Source organism: Eimeria acervulina, genomic scaffold (assembly GCF_000499425.1).
Source record: "Eimeria acervulina Houghton genomic scaffold, Eah_scaff178, whole genome shotgun sequence".
Lineage (NCBI taxonomy): Eukaryota > Apicomplexa > Conoidasida > Eucoccidiorida > Eimeriidae > Eimeria > Eimeria acervulina.
In genome coordinates, this window is record NW_013550118.1 from 32,627 (window position 1) to 48,449 (window position 15,823).

Consider the following 15,823-nt stretch of genomic DNA (forward strand, 5'->3'; position numbering starts at 1 on the left):
AGATATATATATATATATATATATATATATATATATATATATATAGGCATTATGCGATGAAGAAGACGCTCAATTGGAGGACTGCTGAGGGGTTGCGGCTGTTCTTCTATGAAAGAGTCATTCAGCAAACTATTTTTCTGCAAGTTGGTCTCAGTGCTCGGGCTGCCGCCTTTGAACACATGCGATGCCCACAGAGGCGAGAAATATGCACGGAACTGCATGCATGTTGAAGGGGGTCTTTTGCTTAATAATGTTTTCCTGAACTGGCATGGCTCACGAACCTTGTAAGTTGATAGATGGGCCAAGCCAGGAATTAATATCAATAATGCATTCAAAGAACGGGGGGTGGACTGACAATACTGTGTCAGCCACCATATATACTATGCCCTAACAAATATTATTGCACTTGTTCTTCCGTGCATGTGAACCTGCAGACTTGTAGAGGGTTTCTTTGCACTCAGTAGACGCACCAGAGCAAGGCTGGTGCGCTTATTTTGATAAACGGCCAGTAGCTACTACTGTACCTGATACAGAAGGAAGAAGAACAAGTGGTTTAGGGGTGTAGACCTATGTCGTGGTGGGAGCTGGCTGGAGTTGTTTTACAGATTTGCAGGGTTGGAGGCTCTTGAACTTCTTCCATTCCCAGGAAGTGCAGCGGGCTGTTGACTGACTGACTGCTACTCTTCTGTTGCATTGAGTTGTTAAAGCCTTCGCCCGAACAATCTTAACAGAAGCGTACTAAAATGCATGCTTTAAGGGAGAAAAGACGTGAGTGATCTCTACGTAAATGATTGGGTATTCTCTCTCTTTGCTGAGGAAGTAGTAAGCATTCGCTTGCAAGAGAGGAATAGCCGCAGGCATTGAGGACTCGCTAAGTTTCCATTCCAGATATTGCCCGACGCTGGGCTTAATGGAGATATCTTGAATTTCGTGGCTTGAATTTCGTGTTTCAGGGGTAGCCTGCGCCCTCAAGACAGAAACACACAGCTCAAGGTGAGCGCAGGCAGCATTGGCTATCACTTGCCTTCGCGTACTGTGAGAGCAAGAGGGTCTGTGGCTGCGGTAGGTAAGCTGGGGAGGCGAGAGGCCTCTGATGTTGAATAGGAGTGAAGAGTGAAGAGGAGAGTTTGTTTTTTTTGTTAGGAGTTGTTGTAGTTTTCTCCCTCCACTCCCACATTAGGGCGTCTTTGGTCTTTGGGGCATACATCAATATGAATGGTAAGGAATGAGCGTACACCGCATTATTACAGCTAGTGGTATTGTTTTAGTTTTAACCGGGGGGTGGGCGGGGGGGTAGATGGGGAGGGGGCTGTCTAGCGCTACGGCCCATGCATACAGTTCGGTCTCTCAACTGTAAACAACAGCGGATTTCCTGTAGTAACGCCCCGGTGGCTAATCTGAAAGGCTTTTTGTTAAACAGCAGAGCCCCCTGTGGGAATCGAACCCACGACCTTTTGATTACGAATCAAACGCACTACCAACTGTGCTAAGGAGGCGCACAAGCTTCCGTCTTTTTTTCTAATTAAAAAAACCGCCTCTACGATATGGGTACACTGATCAGGAACTCCGCTTCACTGCTGTATTTCATACCAAAGCAACGAACAGTTTCAATTATTCCCCGAGGTGTTTTTCGGTGCCAGGAGATAGTGGAGAATTACGGAAGAAATCAACAGGAAGGGGACGACTCCCTTCACAAAATATCTTTAGAATTTCTTTCTACAGGAGAAATATTAATTATTAAAGGCGAAAAGGACGCCAATGCTTCTCATTGCTGGCTGGACTGGTGTGCGGTCCAGTGGCTGACGAACCTTCACCCGTAGGAGCCATTGGCTCCCCCCTACTACTCCAATTGGCCTCCATACTTCTGTTAGACGTTTTGGAGGGCATTTTTGTTTAAGAAAGCTCTTAAAGCAAAGCGTTCATTGAATGATGAATACGCACAAACACAGAGAAGCAGTGCGTGTTGACGCCAAGTCGGTGGGTGGCGCAGAGTTACTAAAACATGAATAACTGCCGCCAATCCTTGAAATTCCCCTCTGCCTTGAATTTGAATACTTCCAAAAGCGAGACATTGAATGGCAGAAGTGAAAGGCAGCCGCTTGCCTTAGCACCGCTACCGTCTGTCAGTCGCCCTGCATTTCAATAGTTCATCTACGGTTTCGTAGTGTTTGCCGGCATAAAGGACGTGCAGATATACAGCATAAAAACAAGAGCTGGCAATGCAGGGCCCGGTGCCGCCTCTCCTCGAGAAGGTGAGGAATCAACCTTCTTTGGTGGAGTGCAAGTTTTTGCAGGAATGCAGCTGAACACGCCGAATCCATGGAGTACTTAGCATGATAGTTTCACATATGCTGGTAAGATTCATAGGTTATATTAGATCGCAACTGAAATTTGCGGTGTACAGACGGGATTGGTCTCGGGCTTCCTGTCGGTTTGCAAGAAGCGGGGGAAACTTGAACTGTTCGAGCGCCCTGATCTCCCACATGGCAGCATAATGCGTTTTAAATGTTTTTGCACGCAGTGCACCCCTCTGCACTCTTTAATCTTGCGTTTTTTTTCCTTCAACGGAATTCGTTCCGCCCATCGGTTTCGGGTCCATGAGGGGGAGGGGAATCGCCGCCTTGGGCGGCTTTTGATGGCGATTTTCGTCATTTTGTTTTTTACATCCACCGCAATTCCTTCAGTATCTGTGTCCCAAAGGCGAAACAACGCAGAGCATGCAACAGGGGGGGCATTCGGGGGAAGGCGGTTCGTTCTCCGTAAACAGTGCCCTCCTCCGAAATGCTGCAACGTTGTGGAACACGTGTCACGAACAAGAGTAAGATTCGATAGCGTTTCAACACTGTGAAATCGTTGCTGAGTCCTCACGCCTCCCCTAGGGAGGAGCCACAAGGGAACTAGGTGCGCAAGGAAGCAAGCAGGCATGATGAAGCGAACGCCACAACATTCACTCTATCCCAGGCAGGGCACTTAGGAGCTCGATTGAGAGAGGCGACAGCCTCCATGAGGCCATAATGAAAGCGACGAGCAACGAAGCAATGGCAGGAGTTGCTGACCGTTCTTTTGCGGAGAAGGCGTTGGAGGAGAAGGCGAAAGCCGATTTGTCAGTTGCAGAGCAGGTACTTCCCTCTCCTTGCACATGCACGGGACCTCAAATGAAACGAGGTGAAATTTAGAGGCAAGCAAAAGCAGAAGAAGAACTCGAACAACTGAAGCAAGCGGACAAGAGAGATGAAGACAGGGCTGAGGAATTTGAACAGCACCGAATTGAAAAGGAGGAGGAAGAGGTGAAGCGGCAGAAACACGCTGCTCAGTCTCTTATTTCGGAGGAACAGAAGTTAGCCGCCGCTCTCGAAGAAGAGCTAGCTGCGCTCGAGGCTGAGGTTGGGGCCACAGAAGCAGATGCAGAGGCAGCAGATGCAAAGCTTGAGGCGATGGTAGAAGAGGCACTGGGAGAAGAGAGTGCCGAGGAGGCGGCCAGAAAAGCTGAAGAGGCGGAAGCCCATGCAGAGGAAGAAAAAGCGGAAAACGAACGCACAAAGGCGACCCGAGTAGCGGAAATTGCAAAACACATCACTGAACAAACTACAGAAGAGCTCGAACATGCGGCTGAGGCCACCAACGCCGAAGCCGTAGCCGTACCAAAGACGGTGGAGTCCATAGGAGAGTTACAAACTAAAGTGCTTTCCGATGTGGAAGAAAGCGAAAAAGAGGAGCAGCAGGCCCTGTCTGAACAGGAAAAAGAAGAGGGAGAAAACGATGAAAAAGAAAAAGAGGAGAACAGTTTAACGAAAATAGAAGAGGAATCTGAAACCGGCATAGACGAAGAAGATAAAGATGAAGAGGAAAAGGTATTTGTCTTGGTTTCGTTTCAAATACATCTCTGCATGGCTCGCACAAGGGCAGACAGAACCAGTAGAAGAAACGAAAGACCTTTTGTTTCTCCTGCGGCACTTACCTGCACCCAAACCCTCTAAGCCTGCAGAGAATGGCGAGAAGGAAACAACAGAAGAAGAAGATATATGGGCCGATCTGCAGCCGTTGGAGTTTCCCGTTGCTGCAACTGAACAAAGAACGCCTGAGCCTCTCGAAGCAGAGCCCCAAGTGGTGCGTTGTTTGGCTGAATATTTGCAGTATTCAGCTGCTAATGCAATATTTTATGAGCAACACAACTGCAGTCCATGTACACCTCAACTATGCCTCCTGCTGTTCAGGACCCAGAAGAAGAGGAACTCCCTGAACTCTGGTTTGGAAACAAAGGACCTGAAGAAGAGAAGCTGCAAGCCGACGTACAAAACGACAAAGAGAAGAAGTGGTGGCAGTATATGTTGGCCTAAGTTGAACAAATAAAAATCAAAAAGCGGTGCCGCAGCCCGCGTGCCTCTTCCCGTTGAGAGGTTGTTGGGGAAACAGAGCAAAGCAGGAAAAACAAAAGCTGAAAAGAAGACAGAAATGAACCAATTTTGTGGAGGAGGCCCCCAGTAGAATAAAGCAAAACAAACACAGAAAAGATGCTGTCTGTGCGCTCTGCTCGTTTCTTTTTGCTGCCTCCGCAAGGCACCACTTATCCCTCCCCGAGTCTAATTAGCTGCAATTGCATCGGTTTATTTTGTTATCAAGCAAAGCAGACAAGGCTAGTGAATGTGTAGGTCCTCGCACAGCCCCCGCAGCCTCTCTCTCTCTCTACACACACATATATATATTATAGATGAGTATATATGTATATATGTATGTATAGTATCGTTATATTTCGGGGAAATGCTTGAACAAAAGGAACAGCAGCTGGACATATATATATACATACATATATATATATATGTTTAAAAAACTGAATAAAGGTATGTACGCACACAAAAGCAGCAAGACAACTATATATATATATATATATATATATATGCGCTAGGGAGCCGTTCCCTAGCGCCGTACTTCCACAAGATGAACCTTTCCGTCTTTGTCTTTATGAGGAATCCAAGGCCCTGAGATGTGGGTTTTGTTGTGGGTGTAGAGGCACTTTTTATCAACATCGGGCTGTTGCATGAATTTCTCTAATGAAGGAACTTCTTCAGTTCCTTCTCTGCTGATTTGTTCCATCTCCTGAGCAACAGCTCTATAGGCGTAGTCCCCTATAAGAGGAAGCTGTTCAGATAAGAAATGTTTAAATGCAATTTCCTCAGAGGCACTCATCTGCACGTCTCCCAAGTCTGCAAGCTCCGCTTCATTATCCCCAGGGGCCCCCTTAGAGCCTTGGGGGCCCCCCCGAAGGCGTTGAGGAGAGTTAAGACAACCCGATAACTCCCGCAACAAAGACAGAAAAGTTGAGCACAAACACCATAAAGGACGCGGATCGCCCGTTCGCTGCTGATGTAATATCGCCTGCAAAAAACGCAAACACCCGCATGCCCTATATATGTATACAAACATATATATATATATATATATTTATATTTATACTTATACATAATCCAGAAATAGAAAAGATACATAGATACGCATGATATATTATGCAAATATACCTATATATCGCGTTTGTATCTATATATGCAATTATTTACATATATATATATATATATATATATATACCATGCCTGCTTTCCACCGTACGGCGCGTGCAAGTAGAAGCACGCTAACCCCGCTCTGCAGTTGTTACAGATGAAGATGTTATTAATAGTATTGCATGCATGCATTGCAAGACATGAAGACAAATCATAGGCATTCGTTTCCTTTCTCCTCTCTCCAAACAAAAGCCGCAGCTAACTAGAAACAAAGTACTGCCAGATAAACAACTCCCTAGGCTAACTTTTAATACTCTCAGGAAGCTCCTTGCTCCCCAGGGGCCCCCCCTGCTCCACTGGGGGGCCCCCTGCTCCCCAAGGGGCCCCCTAGGCAATCGTTTGCGCCTCTTGAGGTGCGTTGGCTGGGGGGGCCCGGGGGATACAGAGCGTTATAAGTGTTTAGGGTTTACGGAGGCATATTAGATGTGGCTCTTTATATTGATTAGGAAACGTCTATATCTCGCTTGCCTTTGCAATTTGTTTGGGGTGTAGCTCAAGCTCAACTTCGTACTGCCAGCGTGCAGGGGCCTCTCGTCTATTGTCTGGCTGGGGCCCCCATGTGGGTTTTGTCTGCTGCTGTACTTTAGTTAGATCAATCCTCAGCCCGCTGCGATGCACAAGACTCTGTCTCAGTCTTAAACGGCGCAGCTGGGGCTCTGCTCCGTTCGTAGGGGGAGGGGGGGGGGCCCCAGGGTACCCAGGGGGGGCCCCCCCGCTACCCCTTGCTGCACACGCCATCTGTAAGAGCGACTTCTGCAGGTCTTTAACTTCGATTTTATGTTCAAAGTTTATCGCGAGTCTGTAATCAACCCGTGCCCTCTCAGCTGTCTCATCAGGGGCCCCCGAGGGGCCCCCCCAGTCATCTGTGCTAGCAAATGCATCTTCTTTATCTGCTCCTGTGTAGACATTCCACTGCAGCAAATTCTGCTTGTATATACCAGGGCTTATCAGCACCTGTGCCAGCCCCTGAATGCTCATGGGGCCCCCCAGAAAGGGGCCCCCACGATAACTAGCGGGGCCCCTAGAGGCCCCCTGGGGGCCCCCTAGGGGGCCCCCCTGGGGGCCCCCTACTGCATCAGCCAGATTGGTACTGAAGCGCGCGGAAGCTTGTAGAGCGGGAATGTGATAATAATTTTCTTCTGTCTCCACCTCAGGCAGCACTTGCCAGTCGTCTCCAGTGAGTTGTTTAAGGGCCTCCTTGTTGAAGGTATTGCTGCACTCCTCAGGGGGCCCCCCTTGGGGGCCCCCCTCGTCTGCAGCATCAGCGCAGTCCTCTGGGGCCCCCGAATAGGGTTCTATACCCATGAGAGCTAAGTGAACCTGCATGCGTTGTGCAGCAACTCTTCTGTTGTCTGTTGCTACCCTCAGCAGCAGCTCTTTAAGCTCGGCAAAGTGTGCAGCAGAAACTCCAGCCGCAAAACGTGCCTGGGGGCCCCCCTCCTCCCCTGCTGCGTCTGTACCCCCCCCTGTACCCATGCAAAATGAAGGCTGCAGCACAGCGTGGCTTGCTAAGGGTAGGCGCAAGCGACAGTTCTTCTCTCTTTCTAGTATTACCCCTAGACGCCCCTCAAGCTCAAGAGTAAAGGAGGGGCCCCCCTCTGCTGGGGCCCCAGTAAGGGGGCCCTCAGGAGAGTCTTCAACAGCCTGGAATAGACACGGATGCTCTTCATGCAGCAACAGCAGCTGCTGCACTAGCTGCTGCGCAACTTCATTAATAAGAGGGCAGAAAGAAGCATCTAACGCCTCAGCTAAAACGAGAGCTGAGGCTGGCAGCACACCCCTAGGTACTTCTTCAGATATACCCGCAGCTTGCTCCTGCATTTGCTGCGAAGCAGAACCATCTTCTTCTGCTGCTGCTGCTGCTGCCTTTGCTGCTGATACTGCTTGTGCTCCTCCTTCTGCTCCTGCTGCTGCTGCTGCTGCTGCAGGAGCAGCAGCCTCACCTCCAGCAGCAGCAGCACCGGGGCACGCTGTCATGTTCTGCTGCTGTTAATGCAGAAGCGGCGCCCTAAATGCAGATACAAACGTAAACTTAACAGCAGCAGCAGCAGTCTTATATGGTGCTGCTGCTGCTGCTGCTGCTGCTGCTCAGTCAGAGGGGGCCCCTCTAAGCAAAACAACTCTAGAGGGGGCCCCACGGAGCTCGGCTCTGTTCCGCAATGTTTTGGGGGTGAAAATACAAATAAATATTATTTTTAGTATTTATTTAAACAAAATTAAAACATATTCACAGATATCTCCTACTGCTTCTCCCTTCGCTGCTCTATGAAGACCCTGTAGCTGGGGGGCCCCTGGGGGCCCCCCTGAACCCTCTTTCAATAGGCGAATCATAAAGGGTATAGAAATGGTTCATAGGAAGAATATTAATTGCATTTTAAGTGTTTAGTCTCCTTTTATCAGCAGCAGAAAGGCCTCTAAGGTGCTGTACAGACACCGCAAACTGCTAGGGGGCCCCCATGAGAACAGGGCCTCAGAGAGGCCCTGCAACTTTCTTCTTACTTCAACAACACCAACAACCCCACCCATCTTCTTTCTGCTGCTGCGATGCAGAGGCCTCTCCCTGCTGCTGCTGCGCTTCTTCAGCGCCGCCCCCCTCAAGATGCCTGCGGCAGCAGCGCAAGCTGCTGCTGCAGCACCACCAGCAAATGCTCCTGCTGCTGCTCCTGCTGCTAATGCTGCTACAAGCAGCTGCAGCGGCAGCCTTCCGATACCCTCCTGCGCCGTCTAAAGGCTTTCTTTGGGGGCCCCCTAGGGGCCCCCTCCCTCGGTATGCCCCTCAGCTTAAGTTTGATTGCTCGCTAGGGGCCCCTGGGTCTTCTTGCTGCTGTGCGTTCTCAAAGAGGGGGCCCCTTAGAGGCCCCTTGATTGCAACAGGGGCCCCAGGGGGGCCCTTGGGGGCCCCCGAGGGGGCCCCTGAGCTATGCCTGGCATTGGAGACATCTTGCGATGATACTGCAGCCGCTGTGGTGACGAGGTTCGTTGGCTGCTGCTGTTGCTGTTGCTGCTGCTGCTGCTGCTTCTGCGGTTGCTGCTGTTGCTGCTGCTGCTGCTGTGGAGGCCTACACTGCTGCCTCTGATTGCGTTTCCGTTGCGTATTCATTCGTTTGTTTGTGTCTGTGTCTGCTGCTGCTGTCGCTTCTGCTGCTGCTGTTCCTGCTGCTGTTGCTGCAGTACAGGAGAGATACTATCAAACTGCGTGTGGGGCCAGGGGCGGCTTAATGCTGCCTTTGGGGGTGTCTGCCCAGCAGCAGCAGCAGCAGCACACAGAGCGCGAGTGCTGTCTGCAATGGAGGAGGCCCTTCTCGTTTCAGGTCGGCATACTTTTTTTATTTAAATAAATAGAATAAACAAATGCAGCAAGAGAAGCAGCTATAAACTGCAGATACACCCGGATTAATGCCTCTTAACATGAAGGCGCGAGGAGGAGATCTTCCCTCGCGAAAGGACGCTGCTGCTGCTGCTGCTGCTGCTGCTGTTGCTGTTGCTGCTGCTGCTGCTGTTTATACTACCGGTTCTGCTTTTGCACAGACAGCAGCAGCTGATGCTGCTGTTTCTTTTTTCACAATAACAGCGGCAATTGTTGCTGCTGCTGCTGGTGTCCGCTTGTTGCTGCATGAGTTGTTGCTGTCAGCCTTCCCAGTTTGCTGCGGCTGTTGCTGCAGTTTCTGCTGCTGCTGCTGTTATTTCTGCTGCTGCTGCTGCTACTTTTTCAGGTGCCGATTCTTTTTCCCTGAGGTATGTGGCGTTTACAGAGGGCCCTGGTCTGTCTCTTTGTCTGCGTGTAGCAGCAGAAGCAGCAGCAGCATTTATAAACTCCTTGCATCTTCTGCTTCATCTCGCTGCTTCTCAAGATAAGCAGCAACCTCCTTCCAACACCTCTCTAGACCTCCTCCTTTCTGCTGCCTACGATGCAGTTCTCACAGAATTCTCAGGGGCCCCTGAGGCCCAGGGGCCCCCATGGGGGCCCCCATGGGGGCCCCAGGGGGGGCCCCAAGGGGGCTTTCAGGGGGGGCCCCAAGGGGGGCCCCGGGGGGTTCTTCAGGGAGGGTTTCAGGGGGGGCCCCAAGGGGGCTTTCAGGGGGGGCCCCAGGGGGGGCCCCCAGGGGGGCCCCCAGGCGAACTGTTGCTTGACCCTGTGAATCCCCGTATTATTGTTGAGCCTTCTTGGCATTTGCGGTGCGCCTTTCGTTCGTTAATAAAAGAGAAATTGAAATCTCTACACTTGATAAAGCACATGCAGCAGCAGCAGCAACAACAAGAGCAGCTGCTGCTGCGGGGGCAGCAGGAGGTGCAGCAGCTGCTGCAGCAGAAGGCTGCTGCAATGGATGCAGTGAGGCGAAAAGTATTTGCTGCTGCTGCTGCTGCTGCTGCTGCTGGGGCTTCTCCTGCTGTTGTGGGGGTACACCACTTGCAGGGGCATCTCTTCAGCGCTTCGCTGCCTGGGGCTGCGGTGTATTCCCTCGACAGCAGCAGCAGCAGCAGCATCAAGCAGCAGCATTTCCCAAACAAACCAGCAGCAGCAGCAACAACAGCAGCAGAGGGTGTCGCAGCAGCAGCAGGTGCAGCAGCAACAGCAGGTGCTGCAGAAGCGGCAAATGCAAAAGCGGGAGATGCATCAACAGAAGATGTATTAGCGGGGCGATCAGCGGGGGCAGGTGCAGCAGCAGCAGCAGCAGCAGCAGCAGCAGAACTTGTGCCTCCTAACGAGCCCTTGCTCTGTGTGCTGCTGACGGGGGCTCACTCTCAATTCTCCATTTTGCGAAGAGGATTTGTGCAGGAGGAGCAGCAGCAGCTGCAGCAGCAGCAGCAGGAGCAGCACCAGCTGCAGCAGCAGCAACTGAAGCAGCAGCAGCAGGAGCAGCAGCAGCTGAAGCAGCAGCAGCTGAAGCAGCAGCAGCAGGTTCAACAGCCAGCGAAGGCACTGCAGCAGGAGCCCCACTTGCTGCGAGGGATGCAGCAGCAAGAGCAGCAGCAGCAGCCCCAGCTGTTGCAGCAGCACTTCTACTTCCAGCCCCGCCTTCACCCGCTGCCTAAGGGAGACGGGGGACCCCCTAACGCTAACGGGGCCCCTACCTGCAGCAAGGCTCTCAACAACCAACCTGCTGCTGCTGCTGCTGCTGCTCCTGTTGCTGCTGCTGCTGCTGCTGCTGCTGCACAGGGAGGTCTGGGAGAGAGCAGCAGCAACTTGCTGCCTTTGCCTTATTCCTTTCTTACGCTGGGCAAGACACTCGATGATGCACTCGGAGAGGCCCTAGACAAGACGGCGAGGCTCCTGCGCACTCTTTCTGCTCCTACCGAACAGCCGCAGCAGCAGCAACAGCACCAGCAACAGCAGCAACAGCACCAGCAGCAGCAGCAACACCACCAGCAGCAGCAACAGCACCAGCAGCAGCAGAATGAGCTGCGACCGAAGGAGCAGAAGGAGCAGCAGCAACAGCACCAGCAGCAGCAGCAACAGCAGCAGCAGCAGCAGCAGCAGCAGGCAGGTGGAGCGTATTTGGAGTGTCTGGCGTCTCTTGCTGTCCCTTCTGATTTGCTGCTGCCCCCTGCACCCGCATCTCACATGCAGAATACGCTTAATTTGAGGTAGGGCTTCTTTTCTTCTTCGTGCATCTCTGTCTTTGCTGCTTTCTCTTTGTCTTGCTGTTGCTCTCTATACTTCTCTGTCTTGATTTTTCTCTCTGTCTCTGTCTTTCTCTCCCTCTCTCTCTCTCTCTCTTTATCTATATCTATTATCTATCTGTTTGTGTATATATATATGTATATATATAATATGTATATATATATATATATATATCTATATATATATATATCTGTCTATCTATCTATTTTTCTTTGTTTCTTTCTCTCTCCCCCTCTGGCACTTGCTTTTCCTGTCTGTCTCGCCCTTACACAGATATAAACATAAATATATACGTATATATATATATATATACATATATATAATATCTATATGAAGAGAGAGATGAATGAGTTTGTGCGTCGGCGTCTCTCTCTGTCTGTTTATTTTATTATGCCTGGCTGATGTTTTGCTGTCTCCTTTCCTCCGTTCCCTCTCTATTTGTCTCTTCATTGCACAATTCACTTCAGCAGCAGCAGCAGCAGCAGCAGCAACAGCAACAGCATCAGCAGCAGCAGCAGCAGCAGCAGCAGCATCAGGAGAGTGTTGTTATGGGTGTTAATGCTGCTGCAGCTTCTCAGGTATAAAGACGCATTTAATTAGACAGATGAATTCTTTAAAAACAACCGCCGGCAGCCTCTCTCTCCAGCAGCAGCGCTGCGTAGCCAAATATATTCAAGACTGTGGGCCCTACCTTCCCTCCCTCCTCACTATTAGCTAGCTAGCTAGTTAGTAGCTAGCTAGCTACCGGCTAGCTGGATAGCTAGCTAGCTAGCTAGCTACCTGTTAGCTAGGCGAAGGGCCGAAAGTCGAGCTGCTGGCTAACCGTGTTGCCGACGCAGCTGTGGATAGCTACCTATATCTAGCTAGCTAGCTAGCTAGCTAGATACAGGGCTGCCAGCTGTAGGCACAGCTCGCTAGCTAGCTCTCCAACCAGCTAACCAGGCAGCTAGCCAGCCCCGCAGGTGGTTAGCCAGCTAGCGGTTACATAGCTAGCTGGCTAGCTAGCTAGCTAGCTAGCTAGCTGTTTGTATGGCTGTTGGTGTGGTGTGCGCTTGAAGGTCTTTTCTCCTACGTCTGCCGGCGGCTGTCGCAAGCCCTTTGGCTAACTGAGTTCATCCCCGAGCTCAAAACCCTCGCACTCGTTGGAGGTCTGCTGCTGCTGCTGCTGTTGTTGTTGTTGCTGCTGCTGCTGCTGCTACTGGCGCTGCTGCTGTTATTGTTGCTGCTACTGCTGCTGCTGGTCCTGCAGCAAAGGCTACCCGGATTGTTTCTGTTCCAGTGATGCTGTTTTGTCGTTGCTGCTTTGCCTCTCTTTTCTTCTGCTGCTGTTCTGTCTTAGGAGTCGCTCGCAACCGGCAGCTGCAGCAGCAGGTGCAGCAGCAGCTGCTGCAGCGCAGAGACCCGCGCCACCAGCAACGCGAGTTTGCTGCTGTAAAGAAGCGTCTGCTGAAGCTTGTACAGAGGCTGCCTCTTCTCATGGTTACTAGCCATTCGAACCTTCAGCAGCAGCAGCAACCGCAGCAGCAGCAACAGCAGCAGCAGCAGCAGCAGCAGCAGCAGGAAGCTGTAAGGGAGGCGCTTCGCGTGTTGGTGGGTGGTTTTTCTTTTGCTGATTATTCTGCCCTTCGGCTTCCTCTTTCTTCTTTTGTCTCCTTTTGCTGCAGTCTGTCTCCTTCAGCAGACTCAGCTGCAGCTGCAGCAGCAGCGTGGCCCCTCTGTGTGTCTCCTGATATCCTGGCTGCAGCAGCTGCAGCACAAAACAACAGACGAGCGGCAGCAGCAACAGCAGCAGCAGCAGAGGCAGCGGGAGATAGTAGCAAAGGTAAATACACCGATTCCAAATGCAGACGTTTTAACATACTGCTGCCGGGGAGGCAGCTGCTGTTGCAGCACAGCAGCAGCAGCAGCAGCAGCAGCAGCAGCAGCAGCTTGAGGTCTGTTCCCCTTAACCTCCCGGGGGTTCCTTCGCCTTTCCAGCTGCTCCCAGCATATCTTTGCTACTGCGGTTCTTGCAGCAGCAGCAACAGCAATAGCAATAGCAACAGCAACAGCAGCAGGAGCAACAGCAACAGAAACAGCAGCAGCAACGTGCGGGGTGTGCAGCGTTTAGTAGTACCTGCAGCGGCTCTCTGTAACGACAACGCTGCTATGATAGGCTGGGCTGCTTTTCAGTATATGCAAGCACACAAGGAAGCTGCTTCAAAGAGATTTGCTGCTGAGGAGGATATAAAGGCAGCACCGCAGCTGCAACAGCAGCAGCAGCAGCAGCAGCAGCAGCAGCAGCAGCAGCAGCAGGTAGAGAATAGCCTATCCGTACCCTTTATACGTCCGAAGTGGAGCGGGGGAATGTCTCTGCCTCATCCCTTAGCAGCAATAGAGCTGCTGCTGCTGCATGCGCTGCTGCAGCAGACTCTTCCTTACCCACCTTCTGTGCTGCTGCCTGCAGCATCTGAACGCTGACAATATTATCAGAAGCATTTTGCTTGAAGGGCTTCTGTCTGTCTGCTGCTGCTTGCCTTGAGTGCTGCAGCAGTTGCAGCAACTGCAGCAGCTGCAGCAACTGCAGCTGCTGCCCAGTGCTTTGGGCGCTTCTATCAGTCTGCTGCAGCTCGCCTTGAGTGCTGCAGCAGTTGCAGCACTCCTGCAGCAGCTGCAGCAGTGCTGCATAAGCTGCAGCAGCTGCAGCAGCAACGAGGTAGGTGTTGCTGCTGGATCTATTGCTAACAACAAACAGCAGGCGGCAAAGGGTAGCTTCCGCATGCATTCTTCTTTTGTTAATCATAAAGACGTTTATGTTGGTGCATTTGTTTGAATATATTCGCGGTTTAATTAATTAATTAATTAATTAATTAAACAATTAATTATGTGCTGCTTTCTTAAAGACGATGCGAGTGTTACAGAGAGGTGCGATGAAGAAGCCTTAAAGCAACTGAAGAGAATATATAAACTCTTTATACTTCTTTACTTCTTTAATCAAACAAAACAAAACAAAATAAAATAATTTAACAAAAGAATTAAAGAAAAGGTGCTCTGCCTATATATACATTAACCCCCGCACCTCTATAACATTTATTATTATTATCATTATATTATCATTATTATTATTATTATTATTATATTATTGTTTAGGGTTTTAGGGTTTAGGGTTGTTTGATGAAAGAGAAGGAAGGAGACAGATTTAATTAAGTTTAAAATTATCTTCATTGTACACCCAAGCACTTCTACAGAGAGCTATTATATATAATATATATTATACATATATATATATATATATGTGCTTACTAAGGGGTATATGAGTGTTTATTAGCTGCAGAGAGTGCTCGTGCATGCAGCAAACGGGGATGGCTGTTTAGATTTGCATGCAAGCAGTAAGTTTAAATCTTTATTAATCCTACTCTCTTGTAGATACAGTGAAGCTACAGACAGGGCAGCTGCTCTACAATAACAATAACAATAACAATAACAATAACAATAACAATAACAATAACAATAACAATAACAATATAGATAATAATAGATAATAATAAATAAGAACAAGAGTTTATGAAAACAAATATAGTATAATATCTTCTATGTTTGTTAGACATGCAGCTTGCTGCTGCTATCCCCGAACTGCAGCAATTAACTAAATGCACGTTTACAGCAGCAACAAGTACTACAACCCAACCCCTTGGTGTCTATGAAGGCTCTTGCTTCTCAGGCTTAGGTGAAGAACAGCAGCAGCAGCAGCAGCAGCAGCAGCAGCAGCAGCAGCAGCAGTAGCAGTGGTGTTAGCGTGAAGAGGGTTGTTGTCTTTGTCTTTGGCTGGCTAATAAGCTGTTTATTAATAAATATTCTTTCACATGCTTCTTCGTCTCAGCTGCAAGACAAGACATACTCATCTTTATTATATCAGCAAATACCCCTACAGCTTCTTCCTACTCTTTATTTGCTTCAACCCACTCAGTGTTCGCTGTACTTTGTTTGGTTGAAACTGAAGAAGAAGCTGCAGCTGCCTTTCATTAGATATATTAATTTTAATTTATTTAACTCATAGAACTCTGCTGTATGCTGCAGCAATATATATATATATATATACTGCAGACGCCGCTATATAATATATATTATATATAATAGCTCTCTGTAGAAGTGCTTGGGTGTACACAATGAAAATACTCTTCATTGAATATAATTAAAATAAAACAGTCAGCCCCCCTGCATTCTTTCTTTTGCTGCTGCTGTCAGCGAACGGGCCCGCCTTGACAATAGACACAGCAGCAGCAACAGCAGCAGCAGCAGCAACAACAGCAGCAGCAGCAGCAGCAAGGGCAAGCAGCAGCCTGAGAATCAGAGACTGAGACACACCTCGGCTTTGTCTGTTTTAGAAATAGAAATAATTATTTTTATATAACTTTATTATGCATTTTATGCAAGGGTCTGCATACAGCAAAGAGAGCAGCAGCAGCAGCACTGCAAGCCGAAGCCCCTCAGGTTTGAAGTGTACAGACAGCTGGCTGTTTGCGTCTGCTGCTGCTGTTATTTATCTGCTTTGTTTGCGGGATCCTAAAAAATGCATTTGCTGGTTATGCCAATTGAAGAAGTACTCCTCAACAATCTCTTCTTACTTATATTAACACTGCTGCTGCAGCGTGCAGCCGCAGGAACAGCA

The 15,823-nt window shown here is 49.6% G+C and overlaps 4 protein-coding genes across 4 annotated transcripts; 2 read left to right on the top strand and 2 right to left on the bottom strand.

Annotated features, from left to right (window-relative positions):
- Window positions 1-3,014: 3,014 nt before the first annotated feature.
- EAH_00023340 (hypothetical protein, conserved) lies at window positions 3,015-4,337 on the top strand (the record flags this gene model as incomplete). The annotated part of the gene is made up of 3 exons (XM_013396846.1): window positions 3,015-3,119; window positions 3,261-3,851; window positions 4,215-4,337. 3 exons carry the CDS (start codon window positions 3,015-3,017, stop codon window positions 4,335-4,337), a joined length of 819 nt encoding a protein of 272 aa, XP_013252300.1.
- Window positions 4,338-4,914: 577 nt separating this feature from the next.
- On the bottom strand, window positions 4,915-7,529 carry EAH_00023350 (hypothetical protein, conserved; the record flags this gene model as incomplete). Its single annotated transcript, XM_013396847.1, has 2 exons — window positions 4,915-5,373; window positions 6,057-7,529. The coding sequence occupies 2 exons, from the start codon at window positions 7,527-7,529 to the stop codon at window positions 4,915-4,917; spliced, it is 1,932 nt and encodes a 643-aa protein (XP_013252301.1).
- Window positions 7,530-8,328: 799 nt separating this feature from the next.
- Window positions 8,329-8,652, bottom strand: EAH_00023360 (hypothetical protein; the record flags this gene model as incomplete). Its single annotated transcript, XM_013396848.1, has 1 exon — window positions 8,329-8,652. The coding sequence occupies one exon, from the start codon at window positions 8,650-8,652 to the stop codon at window positions 8,329-8,331; it is 324 nt and encodes a 107-aa protein (XP_013252302.1).
- Window positions 8,653-8,838: 186 nt separating this feature from the next.
- On the top strand, window positions 8,839-13,635 carry EAH_00023370 (hypothetical protein, conserved; the record flags this gene model as incomplete). The annotated part of the gene is made up of 5 exons (XM_013396849.1): window positions 8,839-8,863; window positions 9,266-11,138; window positions 11,746-11,855; window positions 12,234-12,323; window positions 12,515-13,635. The coding sequence occupies 5 exons, from the start codon at window positions 8,839-8,841 to the stop codon at window positions 13,633-13,635; spliced, it is 3,219 nt and encodes a 1,072-aa protein (XP_013252303.1).
- Window positions 13,636-15,823: the final 2,188 nt, after the last annotated feature.